Source organism: Salmo trutta, chromosome 25 (genome assembly GCF_901001165.1).
Source record: "Salmo trutta chromosome 25, fSalTru1.1, whole genome shotgun sequence".
Lineage (NCBI taxonomy): Eukaryota > Metazoa > Chordata > Actinopteri > Salmoniformes > Salmonidae > Salmo > Salmo trutta.
This window is the reverse complement of record NC_042981.1, coordinates 20,450,724-20,465,253: the sequence shown is the minus strand read 5'-3', so window position 1 is coordinate 20,465,253 and position 14,530 is coordinate 20,450,724. Positions and strand designations below refer to the sequence as shown.

Below are 14,530 nucleotides of genomic sequence, written 5' to 3'. Positions count from 1 at the left end.
TGGGATCTTTTATTTTAGCACATGAAACATGGGACCAACACTTTACATGTTGCATTGATATTTTTGTTCAGTATAAGTACACATTGTAGGATCAAAGAAAGCAATTTTAAAGAGAACAGTAGGCATTTATCAATAGTATTATTTAATGTGTCATCCAGCTCATCCATCTTGTAGATAATCATGATCCGTTTAACAATATACATAAATATTTTTAAATCCTTTGATGATTATTGCTTTACAGTAAAATGCATTGGTTGGATACATCCATTTATAGCAAGACAAGTACATTCAAGTTAAAACACCAATGTCTTAAATTTAAGTTTTTGTAATAACTCTATAGCCAACCTTTATCAATTTTGATGAATTACCTTACGACCCTTCACTCACAGTGAACCAGGTCACATTCACTCAAGTCTCTCACAATTGTGTGTATAACAACAGAGCCAAAGTAGGTGTGTGTGTTGTGTTCATGCATGCCATACAGTGCTGTCAAGTTTAATGGTGACTTCCTCTCAAAGTTTCTCTTTGACAAAGGTATACACCAACAGAACTGGGTATTTAGTGAGATATTATACTCTTTATAGAGCTATGATTAACATCAGTGCATTGTTTGTTTACTGACAACATGGATATGACCCTACAGGAGACCCTCAGCCCCACCTGGTGACAAATGATTTAAACTTAGAAATCTGCTCATCCATTCATTTCAAAATGTATTGTTACGATTACAAAAAATGCACATATCCCTTTGTTCATATGTGATAACAACTAAAACCCATGGCACAAAATTATATTATTTTCATGACATGAGTAGAATGCTTTAGGGATGGAATAAATCAAGTGAGATTTGAAAACATATGGCCACTTTTCCAAGACCAATTTTCAAAATGTTTTTTTTTTTGTTTCTTGGAGTTAAGAGTTGCACACGAAAAATACAGGAGTAGAGGCTTCTATCCCGGTTACAATAAGAATATACAGTACAGAATAAAACACAAGACATCAATGAGACTGTAAGAGGATGGACAAATATCCAGGGCACAGGCAGGGGCACCATTGTCTTATACGACCTGCCTTTAACACACCAGGGTCGTGTTCGTTAGGCACCACATTTAAGAAATGGACTGAAACATGGAGGGGACTACCTCTTGTCCAATAAGAAATCATTTTAGTTTCTGTTGCAAAATGTTTTCCATTGCGTGCTGTAATGAACATGACCCAGACCAGTACTAGAGCCCGTCCTTTGTTTGTTTGTTTATTTACCATGCACCTAAGGTGAGGTGACATCATAACTCAGACCATAATAAACAGACCGTAGCAACATTCATCTGGCTTTCGTTCAACACTGACATTACCATCCTGTCAGATCAGATCATCACTTATCATTTAACAACGCACCAGCTACTACCACTGAGCCCAAAAAATGTATTTAGTGTGTGTGTGTGTGTGTGTGTGTGTATGAGATTGCCTGTGTGAGCGTGTATTGGAGTAAACATTTGAAAAGTGTCTGTGTACTTTGGGCATGGGGAATAAACATTTGACAAGTGTGTGTGTGTGTGTGTGTTTTGTGCATGCATAAATGTATGTGCATAAGTGCATGTACTTGAACAGTATCAATGCTTTCAGCAGCTTCAATAAAAAAAATGTTTTTCTCAAATGCATAATATATTGTACCAAACTTAACTGGTCCTCTTTTAATTGAGATTGCATACATGTGTTTATATAATACACTCAGTGGCTAGTTTATTAGTTATACCCATCTAGTACCGGGTCGGACCACCTTTGCCTCCAGAACAGCCTAAATTCTTCGGGGGATGGAAACATTGCTCAATTGGTATCAAGGGACCTAACATGGGCCAGGAAAACATTCCCCACACCATTACACCACCGCCACCAGCCTGTACCGTTGACACCAGGCAGGATGAGGCCATGGACTCATGCTTCTTATGTCCAATCCTGACTCTGCCAACAGTATGACCCAACAGGAACCGGGATTTGTCAGACCAGGTGATGTTTTTCCACTCCTCAGTTGTTCAGTATTGGTGATTGTGTGCCCACTGGATCCGCTTCTTCTTGTTTTTAGCTGATAAGAGTAGAACCCAGTGAGGTCGTCTGCTGCAATAGCCCATCCGTGATAAGGACCAAAGAGTTGTGTGTTTCGAGATGCCGTTCTGAACACTGCTGTTATACTGCGCTGTTATTTGCCTGTTTGTGGCCCACCTGTTAGCTTGCACAATTCTTGCCATTCTCCTTCAACTTCTCATCAACGAGCCATTTTTGCCCACAGGACTGATGCTGACTGGATGTTTTTTGTTTGTCACACCATTCTCGGTAAACACTAGACTGTCGTGCGTGAAAAGCCCAGGAGGCTGGCCGTTTCTGAGATACCAGAACCAGCGCACTTGGCACTGACGATCAAACCATGCTCAAAGTCGCTTAGGTCACTAGTTTTGACCATTTTAACGTTCAATCGAACAGTAACTGAATGCCCCGATGCCCGTCTGCCTGTTTTATATAGCAAACCATGGCCAAGACTCACATAGTGTAGGAGCTAACCATTGGTGTACCTAATAAACTAGCCACTGAGTGTATATACCACACACTCTATCCAACGTCTGCCTTTTAACACAGAAAATAGTGACAAAACTTTTCAACACTGAAACACCCAGTCACGACTGTCACTGACACAGATGCCACCTTCTGCTCCCATAGTGACCCCTGAACTGGGTTGTGTTCATTAGGTACCAAACAAAAGAATACGGACTGAAACAGGGAGCAACTACCTAGACTTGTCCAATAAGAAACACTTTTTCGGTTTAAGGTGTTTTCCATTGTGTGCCCTGAGGGCAACTCAACTCGTAGCTGCCAATATTTGGAGGTTGACGGATGGACAGAGTAGTGATCCCATCCCGCTAAGCTTCTGCCCCGCAGGAGAAATAAATAAATGTCCCATCGTGCATTTAGAGAAGGCAAAATCACAATGAGAGAGCCAGGAGGAGAAAAGGAAGTGAGGAGGAGGAAGAGAAGGAAGAGGAGGATTTGGAGCAAGGGTAGGGGAAAGACGGAAGCAGTTTAAAATATCTACACAGGAACTGCATCCCGCTTGCCCCGCCTTGCCCGACTGGCAGAATTAAGGTAGCAGTGAGTTCACAACGAGAGAACCTCAGCTTGTGCATGACAGGTCGTATTTACATATAAACAAACACACAACACAAAGAAGTGTACCATTGTGAAGCACAGATCCCCATCAGCAGCAGCAGCTCTTCAGCCCGCCGAGACGGACAGGCTGGAGCACAGGGAGGTGAGGAAACTGAATGGGTCTGTATTGTATCTGATGGAACGGGCCTCAGACAGAACACAAGCTGAAGGAGCTGAAGATATGAAACACACAATTAAGCAATCAAAACAAATCAACATGACTCAGGAGGACGAGCCTGGCTCGGGCAGTCCAACCTACAGTACACTAAAATAAATCCATGCTTTTCCTCAGCCAAAGGGGCCGGGCCCAAGTCCTGTTCTCTCGATACACTTGAGCTTTGTGTTAAATCAGCATCCACCAAGCACCAATGGGGGCATAGTCTTCCAAGATGTGTTCTCCTCTCCACAGTGGTGCTGAATACTAATAGAGGAAACTCTCCTCCCTTCCTTGCAATGTCTCACCTACTTTCACTCACACTCAAACACAGGAAACGGCGTATCAATGTCTTGGTCAGCAGTTTCTTGCAGTTGGAGTGTCCAGAAACAGAAGAATGACAGGTTCTCCCCTGGACTCTCCTCTTCCTGCCAGTAAGAGAGAGATAGGATTTGGCACATGCTGCCTCCCCCTCTCTCTCCTTATTGAACCACACAAAGGAAGAACTGTAACACTGAAAAATATAATATATTATGTCATATATACTCTACTTCTTTTCACGCGCAACATCTAAAGTGCAGTATGTTCATGAAATGTATGTTTGTTTTACTTCCAAAGGAAGAAGATAACATAATAAATCAAAATGGCAATAAATGAAGAATTCATAAATGCTTGGGTCCTTTTCTTTAGTAAGGATGGAGGCCGGTGAGCTGCCTGACCCCCAAAAAATATTTTTGAGACCGGATGAGATACAAACAGAGGAGGACGGAAGTATAGGAAGTGTAATGGTGGTCCTGGGTTATGTTGTGAAGACTAGGAGGGTTTCAGCTAGATGGGTTCTGTGTAGAGGTGAGCTGTGTATCTCTCCTTTGGACGGTGAGTTGGCATCTGGCGGGAAAGACAAAGAGTAGCCTTCGGTTCCTCTGGTTTAGTAAGGAGAATCCATACGGTTCTGTTGGTATCGCCTCTTCTCATTGACAGTAGAAAAACATGTAGGGAGAGTGTTTGGGGAACTGAAGATATTGGAAATGAATGTATGTATCTAGGGATCTCTATATTATTGATAGATAGTGAAGGAATGGAAAAGGGATATAGTAAGGGCAGACATTTACGTCTGGAATGAAAAAGGGGTGTGTAAAAGGAGTCTATGTGTGTGTGTGTGTGGGGGGGGTAGGGATTTCAGGATAGAAATTATTGAGTAGTTAGTGGCTAAGTTTAGATCCAGAGGGCTATGTGAGTCTATAATTCAGCAGGGACACCCGTCTGGTGGTGTAGGCCGTCCTACAGCTGCTCCAGACACATGGGCAGATTGACGAAGGTGAACACGTTGTATTCGATCATGATGGAGAAACACAGGAAGATGACGTACATCACCAGCACGTACACACCCAGCTTCAGGTCCAACTTCCAATGATTCACATGGATCCCCAGAACCTGCAGGACACAGAGGGACAGAGTGTTAGAGAGAGAGAGAGAGAAAGAGAGCGAGAGAGACGTCTCCTTTAACTCACTGTCAGAAACACAGAGCCCAGAAGAAGCACCACAGAGTAGACCAGCCCTCTGCTGTTGATCATCACCTAGAGAGAGAAAGAAAGAATTTTAGATCAAGATCAAGAAGCATGAAGTATTGATAAGCAGTAGTAACATAGGCCCATTGAGGGGAAAACAGTGTAAAGACTGAGTTCGTTTACCTCAGAACCATAGTCCACAGCCATGGTCTGTATCGCCCAGGGGAGCCCCAGTCCCACCAAGATATCAAAGACATTACTACCAATGGTGTTGGAAACCGCCATATCCCCAAGACCTAGAGAGGGATAGACATAAAGATATGGAAAAGTCTGTACAGACTATACAGTATACTGTACACTGGTACAATTTTTTTTTACAGATTTTGAAGAGAGACAGAGATAGGGAAAAAAAGAGTGCAGTGATGTACCTTGTCGAGCAACGATCAGGCTAGCAATACAGTCGGGGACACTGGTGCCAGCTGCCAGGAAGGTGATTCCCATAATCACATCAGGGATGCCCAGAGTGTAGCCAATTATGGTGACCTGCACACAGACACACATTTAACGGATTAAACAGAAATCTTCCAAACAACATGCACCTTGGTTGGTAGCCTATATCTAGCACGGTGTCAGAGCTAGCTAGCGACTAGAAGAGAGAGATTCCCTACCTGATTGGTTATCAGGAAGTCTCATCACTGATAATTTGTATAAAGATCAAACTTTTTCAACTCTGGTTTGGAACACAAAATGACAGTGACATGTAAGTTCTAAAGAATGTCCAACGTGTCTCACCATCCAAACCATGAAGTAGGAGAAGACGGCGATCCACACGGTGGAGAGGAAGAAAGAGAGCATGAAGAAGCGTTCCCAGCGAGGCTTGGCACAGTTTGGCACAGTGAAGTAGAGTAGCAGCAGGATGGGCCAGGAGATCAGCCACTTCACTGTCTCCCTGCAGCCCCCTGGTGGAGGGAACAAGGAACAACCAATGGAGTACACTGAGGAGGGGAGTGTTCAGTTTCAGTAGGGTGTGAAAGTGTGTAAAAGTAGCTTATTGGTCTACCAGCCAATGTAATTGAAGATATAACACACATACATGCACACACACACTCCCACACCACACACACACACACCAGGGACGGTGAAGGGTGAATTCAGGGATTCTCCCTCCTCTTCCTCAACAGTCTTGACATCTGGTACAGTGCCGTTCTCCAAGGTCTCAGGTTTACCATCAGTAATCACCATGGTCACGTTGTCCACACCGTTAGACGCCTGCACCAACCTCTGTTGCTGCTCACACACACACACACACACCTGATTTACTGGGATATGTATGCGTTTCCCCTCTCTAAACAGTTACTTTATGAGCTAGTAAAGTTTTATGAATATATGGATATTTTCACCAACACAGTTCTGGTTCTACTAGATATGATTATAGCATGCAGTCCACCAGCTAATTATCACTTGAAGCTGTACTCCTCTCCTCTCCTAGCTTTCTACAATAGTAAATCGTCCTACAATGTACTTTTCTCCAGTAGGCCTAGCTTACTACCGGTAAGGTGAGGGTCCTGGGAGGTGGTGCCAGGAAAATAACCTCTCACTCAACATCAACAAAACAAAGAGATGAGATGATTGTGGCCTTCAGGAAACAGCAGAGGGAGCACCCCCCTATCCACATCGACGGGACCGCAGTGGAGAAGATGGAAAGCTCCAAGTTCCTCGGCGTACACATCACTGACAAACTGAAATGGTCCACCCACACAGACAGTGTAGTGAAGAAGGCCCTGTCGGGCTGTATCATCGCCTGGTACGGCAACTGCACCGCCTGCAACCGCATGGCTCTCCAGAGGGTGGTGCAGTCTGCCCAACGCATCACCGGGGGCAAACGACCTGCCCTCCAGGACACCTACAGCACCCGATGTCACAGGAAGGCCAAAAAGATCATCAAGGACAACAACCACCCGAGCCACAGCCTGTTCACCCTGCTATCATCCAGAAGGTGAGGTCAGTACAGGTGCATCAAAGCTGGGACCGAGAGACTGAAAAACAGCTTCTGTCTCAAGGCCATCAGACTGTTAAATAGCCATCACTAACACATTAGAGGCTGCTGCCCTATATTCATAGACTTGAAATCACTGGCCGCTTTAATAACGGAACACTGGGTCACTTTAATAATGTTTATATATTTCACATTACTCATCTCATAAGTATATACTGAATTCAATTCTACTGTATCTTAGTCTGTGCCACTCTGACATTGCTCGTCCAAATATTTATAGATTCTTAATTCCATTCCTTTACTTGTGTGTGTATTGTTGTGAAACTGTTAGATAGTACTTGTTAGATATTACTACACTGTTGGAGCTAGAAACACAAGCATTTTGCTACACCCGCAATAACATCTGCTAAAAACATGTATGTGACCAATAAAATTTGATTTGATTTACACTAGTAAAATAACTGAACTAGCCGAGCTTTCTTAACTTCTAAGTAAATCACTTTAACTGAGCTCCTCTCCAATAAGCCTGATGGACCCCCGACCCCAGTGACCTCACCCACCTCATTGATGATGAGGCGGCTAGCCATGCGGAGGCGTGTCTTGGGGCCAAAGTGGTTGGTGATCATGATGCGCAGGCCGGCGTCGGGGAAACGGTAGTTAGGAGGGCTGGAGTTGATAATCTCATCTACCATCACCACAGAGCCACGACTGTACCTCTTAGTGGGCTTCACTGGAGATACACAGAGATGGTGAGATACAGAGCACAGACAGACGCATCAAGTAGGACTAACTGTACACACCAACCAAGACGATGATATGCTGTTCTACTCTTACAGTACTGTATACAACCACAAAGACATGCCTTTTTCAAGGATGGCCAGACACACGTGCCTAATACACTCACATGCCAGAACAGCAGACTCTCGGTCTCACACACACACACACACACACACACACACACACACACACACACCAGCTTGTTACTTTCTCGTGTTCTTCTTACTTCTTATTTTTATTTCCTGTGTTTTAGTTCTACCGTATGTTATTTTTAGTGCTACATTGATATTGATTACTGCATTGTTTGGGTTTGGAGATTGCAAGAAAGGCATTTCACTGTAATTTTGCACGTGGCATTAAAACTTGAAAACTTGAAACAGCCGGAGGATACAGTATGTCAGGAGGTGTAATTAAAGTGTTTGTGTGACAGCAGAGTGGGCCCCACTGGGCCCAGTTCAAGGCCCATTGAAGGCCCCCTGAAGACACTGTCAGATGAGATCACATCAGCCATTAGAGTGAGGCAGACTAAAACCTTCAGTGTGTGTGTGTATGTGTGAGACATATACACACACACTCATACAGACGTAAGCACGCACAGGCACACACACATACCATACACACAGTCACGCACACATATACATGTCTCCACACACACATGCACCAACACACACCCTTACAGATGCATGCACATGTTGTGACTCTGGAATAATGGACTGTACTTGACACAGCAGAAGAGGGCGAGACAGGGCACAGCCTAGCACAGCAATACATCTCACATCTGACAGACCAGGTCACGGCAGGCAGGTAGGTTTAGTAAGGCTAAACAGACAGGCTACTATACAGTAGCGACAGGGCTGACACACGGCAGCAGGGAGGTTAGCTTGGTCCTACTAGACCAGACAGGAGAGGAGAGCTCTCAGAGCCACTCGGTTAAAGACACAGTGAAAGTCGGTGGAAGTCTATAATAGTTATAGAAAAGATCTGTAACTCTGTTTGAAGGATCAGATCTAAGAGTTTACAAAGGGGTACGAACGACATCAAGCCAAAGTGGAGAGGACCGTTGACAATGTTAAACCAGATAGGAAGAGCCAAGAGTAGGGCCTGAGAGTAGTTTCTAGGTTTACTAGAACAACCAGATACAGTAGAGTAGTTGTTTTGATAGAAGGCCAGTCAGAGTACCAGAGGGTTGGCTGAGAGGTGACCATAAAGCCTGTCTGGTTACCTTTACCTGGAGAGAGTAACGGCTTGGACAGATCATCCCATATGTAACTGTCATAACAAGCATTACCATCCTCCAGCTCGCTGCTGATCACCGTGTTACCGTTGGCCAAGCTCTTGTCTTCCTTCCCTGAGAAATAGTTCTGGATGCTGGTGTTAAATCTGATGTGAGAAAAGAGAAAATGTTTTACATATTCAGTTGAGAGTTTATGTAACTTAGTGTGTGCAAAGTATGAGTATATATGTGGATTTTACTATTTGTTGCGTGCGCTCAGGTGCTCTACTGTGTGTGTGTGTGTGTGTGTGTGTGTGTGTGTGTGTGTGTGTGTCTTTGAGGCAGGAAGGAACAGGTCCCAGTGGAACTCACTTCATGATCAGAATGTACCCAAAGTACATCACTACCAGCACTAAGCTCTCCCACCTGCAGAGACAGACAGACTAGAGTGACATGTCTGCAGGTGCGCACACACACACACACACATACACCCTCTGCTGAGACACAAGGTAAACACACAGCGGGGTACTCACCACACTATCTTCTCATCATAGATGAACTGACAAAATGAAAGAGGGAAAACATTTAATAATTTTTTATTTTTATTAAACAGTACATATTTTTAGGGAGAAGAGCATCAACTTTTTTTCCCCCCCTAACTTAGAAAAACTTGAAAGTCGCGATGCATCAAGTGTGTCTAATTACTGTCAGACAGATGCTGTGAGAAAGTAACACAGTCAAAAAACATTTCCTGTACACTGTTTACTATAAAAGCAATGACATAGTATGCAGTGAGTTTCTGAAGTCTCTGTGAGATCTCTCTCTGTACTCTCTCTGTACTACTCTCTTAATCTCCTGATGATTGTCTATCAGCCCGCTGGGCCTCTATCTCTCTATGAACCTAGTGGAGTAGACAGGAAATGAAGGTTAAACAGCCACTAGGGGCTCTCTGTCTGAATAACCCCATTATGTAAAGTATGATAGTGTGAAACGGTATGCATGCAGTGTCTTCTACAATACCATACAGGGGTTATCAAGTTTCTCAGAGTAGGTGTGCTGACTTAGGATCAGTTTTGCCTTGGAGATCACAATGAATAGGATTACATGGACAGATGGGACCTGATCCTAGATCAGTACTCCTACTCTGAGATGCTTGAAACATATATATGAACCCAGTTATTTTTATATTACAGAGACTCCCAGAAGTACACACAAGCAGCTGCTTGACCATCTCCTCCCCACAACCCTCTATTAGCCCAGTGGGCTAGACAGTTAGACAGTAAATTAAGGTTAAACAGCCACTGGGGGCTCTATCAGTCTGAATGGCCTCATTATGTAAAGTAGACTAGAGATGAGATGATCAGCTACTCACTGCAATCAATGCCAACACAGACAGAGTGTAGTAGAACGAGTCACGGAACACTGCAAACTTAGTCAGGTACACCACCTGGATGAGAGAGAGAACCAGGCAGAAGGAGGAGAGTGGGAAAGGAGAGGAGAAAGAGAAATAAAGTAGGAAAAAGGTTGAGAGAGAGGGGTGAAAGAGAGAGAGGAGAGAGAGAAAGACAAAAGGAGGAGTGAGACAGATAGAGACCGAGAGAGACAGAAAGAGAGGGAGAGAGAGAAAGGGTGGTGAGTGAGGAAGTGTGAAATCTATTTCACATTCCTTTTGTACACGTTCTTAGATTAAACACTAGGTCAACAAGAGTCATATACACTATATTCAATACGCACATTCACTATATCAAGTTGTTCCATGAACCATGGAAATAGACTATCCTCTTGGCCATTGTGGTTAGATCGCATGTTATTTTAGTGTTGTGTAACTTTGTAACCTTGATGTTGACATATCAACTCAGCTGTGATATGTGATATCATAAAGGGTTACATTAGGACTATGGAGGCAGAAAGGTTAAGGAAAACAAAAGTACTGTCCAAGTCAAGGACACCTCGCTACAATAGCTAAGTCGTTCCACCAATTTGGTACCTTTTGAGATGTGTAACTTAGTGAAAAAGAGTTGTAACATTCTGTCATAAAGAGCACATGTTAAACTTAATAAAAAACACGTTTTCCCATCTCAAGAGGTTAAATAAAAAATGACTATATTAAGTGACAAATAAAATAACAGGGTTGACGATTTCAGCCTAAATCAGCCATAAGCCCCCCTTGTGACTGGGGAAATGGAACCTTGTTGTGTGAAACAGGGAGGGGTAATTGAATGCAAGATTCTATGTCTATCTATGGGTAACACGGTTGACGTGCTATGCTCGACCCACTCAGTTTTCCACCACAAAACACAAAATAATTGTGAAAAAGAGTAGAAGCAGCTCACCTGCTTTTATACAATGTTTATTTTGAAGGAAATATTTAAAAAGGAATAGTTTACCATATTAAAACGAGAGTTCAGTTCACATAACTGGGTTGACCTTAAAAAAGGTTTATTTTTAAGCTTCAAGTGAATCACATGAAATAAATAATAATCTTAAGAAATGACTTTGTCAATGTAACAAAATAACGAGGGCTTTACAATGATGGTGAAAACTTGGAGAAGTGTTAGGGTTAGGTGAGTTAAAATCTTCCTGGAAGTCACAAAGGCTGTACAGAAGAAAATGTCAAAATGCTGAATTTTATTCATTTTATTTAAAAAAAAAACGGATTTATTGAATTCTCCATGTGGTCTATATTAAAGGGCAGTTCATTGAATATAACAGGCTTTTAAAATGCAATATTGGTGCACAATATTTTACTTAAAATATCAAAGGGATGCAAAAGGCACTCATTTGGTGGAACGACGCAGCTACAGTAATACAGTAGTGAGATGACTACGGGTGGCGTTGGGTCACAAAGCTTAAGGCAACCCAACCAGTTCCATTAAAATGAACAATTAATACAAACTATTGAAGCAAATACCATTAGCGTTCTCCTTTAGAAAAATGTGCACGAGTTAAAAACCTTCAGCAGCTACAAAACAAAGCCATTTTTAATAACAAAAGTCTACTCCTCAGTGCTATCGTTGTTTCTGCTGTCCTGTCAAAAGCAGTTGATAGTCTTTGAGGCTGCAGGCAGCAGGCAGCACTTTAAATGCAACCAGACCAGTACGGCTTTTTGGTCTGTAGCAGTTATCAGACAAAACACAGTTTAAAAACATGATGACATAATCCCGTCAGTTTAACTGTTAACCCAGATAGCATATGAACACGTCATAAAGCCATGAAGAAAGATGTTTAGAATTACAGGGAATGTGCTTTAAAACTGCAACGTTTTCTCTCAGCCTCATAATAATAATATTAATAATTATTATTATTTATTCAGCTTATATAGCGCTTTTCATTACAAAAATCTGAAGGTGCTTCAAAATAAAATATATATATGTAGCCACATAACAGAGAGTAGGTCTGGACTACGACAACTGTCAGCTAGTTGAACGTTGTGGGATTTTCAAGCCTCCAACAGACGGGGTGACAGTCGAGCAGACGGAGGGGTTTGTCAACAAGGGGGAGATGAGCAGGTCCTTTGGCGGTAGGCAGGCAGCACAGTTCGCTCTCCATTCGAGGTGTCTCACCGGCACCTCGCCATCTGACTGCGACTTCTCCATAGCCATTGACTCGGTCTTGTACGAGATGAAGTTCCCACTCACTAAATGATGACAGCGGTACAAAACTGTAGAGGAATTCTCAGACTGAGCAATGAATTCATCACTGCCAGCTCGCCATCCAATGCAGTCGTCCTCATGGGTTAGGAGAATGTAGAAACAACCAAAGAACAAATCAAAACACACTAGCTAACTAGCTTGCTAGCATTGTTAGCGTGCTATGTTGAAAGAACTGATTGCCATCAAATTCACAGGCAGGAAACAAATAGAAGTAACCCAGACTTCATGCTCGGTGCAAAACTGCACTACGCCACTAGGCATAAGATAGCATGTGTTATAGCATGCAGTATGTGTGATTTGTAATTAAGACAATGGTCCCCTTCTGGCAGTGTGCAACAACACAGACTGAGGCACATAGAGATTGCACGCACGCAAACAAACACACCTGCCCAGCGAAGATTCCACACACACCGATGATGCATAGAATGTTGAATACTGCTGAGCCCACTATGGTTCCAACACCCACATCTCCATGAGTGATAAACACACCTTCAGGAGAGAAAGAGAGAGAGAGAATGAGAGTGTGGTAAAGAGAGAGTCAGCTATCAACCCAATATGATCACCTTAGACAACATTGATCTGAAACCTATTCAATGTGGAGAATTGAACACACAGTCTACATACTACTAATGGTATTGTACAGTGTAAGTGTGTTTGTGTGAGAGTATCAGACAGCCCGTCTCACCTATAATCGAGGCGAACAGCTCTGGTGCTGAGCTGCCAGCAGCCATGAACGTAGCTCCTGCCACATCTTCACTCAGGTCCAGTTTCTGACAGACACACAGAGGGAAGAAGCATAGTCTCATACTGAAGTCTCATACATTAACCATTAATCAGTGGTGTAAAGTACTAAAGTAAAAATACTTTAAAGTACTACTTTAGTAGTTTTTTGGGGTATCTGTACTTTACTGTATTATTTATATTTTGGCCAACTTTTACTTCACTATATCATTGGGAAAACAATGTACTTTTTACTCCATACATTTTCCCTGACACCCAAAAGTACTTGTTACAGTTTGACAGGAAAATGGTCCAATTCACACACATCCCTGGTCATCCCTACTGCCTCTGCTCTGGCAGACTCATTAAACTCAAATGCTTGGTTTGTAAAGTATGTGTTGGAGCATGCCCCTGGCTATCCGTAAATTAAAAAATGCTATAAAATCATGCCGTCTTGTTTGCTTAATATAAGGAATTTCAAATGATTTATACTTTTACTTTTGATACTTAATAAGTACATTTTAAACCAAATACTTTTTGACTTTTACTCAAGTAGTATTTTACTGGGTGATTTTCACTTTTACTTGAGTAATTTTCTATTAAGGTATCTTTATTTTACTCAAGTATGACAATTGAGTACTTTTTTCACCACTGCCAACACACAAACACATCACATAAACACCTCACTGGCGTAATAGGGAGAGGAAGGAGGTTTATGGCCTAGAGGAGGTTGTTATTGGGACTCCAATTCACCCACCTCACAGATCTTCTCCAACGACATCACAAAGTAGTCATCGCAGACGATTGCCAAGGCCAGAAACATATAGAGGGCCTGAGAGAGAGAGAGAGAGAGAGAGAGAGAGTGAGAGAGAGAGAGACACACATCTGTACACATATCCTGCTATCCTCGATCCTGCCCTCACAAAGTAGAACGTTGTTTTTCCTGCCAAAGAGCGAGGAGAGTCATCTGAGGCTGCATGTTAAATGTGACTTTTGTTGTGTAAGGCTGCGATGACAGGCCCTGCCTGGGGCACTGTGTCCAAACCAACCCGTGTTGTTCACAGCACAGCACAGGACATCACATGACAGGAAGATAACAGGTCATACACAACGACACAAGGCTGACAGAATATTTATAATTGTCATAAAATTGTCTGTCAGAGACAGAGACCTGCACAATTTATCCCAAATGAAGTGGTCAGAACACAGCAGGGTAATATTTTAGTCCACTAATTAGTGCATGGATGGACACACACACACCAGAAACATGCACCATATACGCAAGCATGCACATACACACACACAGTCGACAAC

General features: G+C 42.8%; 1 protein-coding gene across 3 annotated transcripts in view; it reads right to left on the bottom strand.

Annotated features, from left to right (window-relative positions):
* Positions 1–121: 121 nt before the first annotated feature.
* The window catches only part of LOC115162141 (sodium/potassium/calcium exchanger 4), a 54,108-nt gene continuing 39,699 nt past the window's right edge, over positions 122–14,530 (bottom strand). The window contains exons 4-17 of one of the 3 annotated variants that reach the window (XM_029713156.1): positions 13,974–14,048; positions 13,182–13,266; positions 12,882–12,985; positions 10,216–10,290; positions 9,377–9,402; positions 9,216–9,269; positions 8,853–9,010; positions 7,414–7,583; positions 5,988–6,144; positions 5,650–5,816; positions 5,286–5,400; positions 5,041–5,153; positions 4,861–4,926; positions 122–4,783 (exon numbers count right to left, since the gene is read on the bottom strand). In XM_029713156.1, coding sequence (XP_029569016.1) covers positions 4,631–4,783; positions 4,861–4,926; positions 5,041–5,153; positions 5,286–5,400; positions 5,650–5,816; positions 5,988–6,144; positions 7,414–7,583; positions 8,853–9,010; positions 9,216–9,269; positions 9,377–9,402; positions 10,216–10,290; positions 12,882–12,985; positions 13,182–13,266; positions 13,974–14,048 — 1,518 coding nt within the window. In that variant the 3' untranslated portion in view covers positions 122–4,630. The remainder of the gene's footprint in view (positions 4,784–4,860; positions 4,927–5,040; positions 5,154–5,285; positions 5,401–5,649; positions 5,817–5,987; positions 6,145–7,413; positions 7,584–8,852; positions 9,011–9,215; positions 9,270–9,376; positions 9,403–10,215; positions 10,291–12,881; positions 12,986–13,181; positions 13,267–13,973; positions 14,049–14,530) is intronic. The other 2 variants (XM_029713157.1, XM_029713158.1) reach the window with 2 other exon arrangements.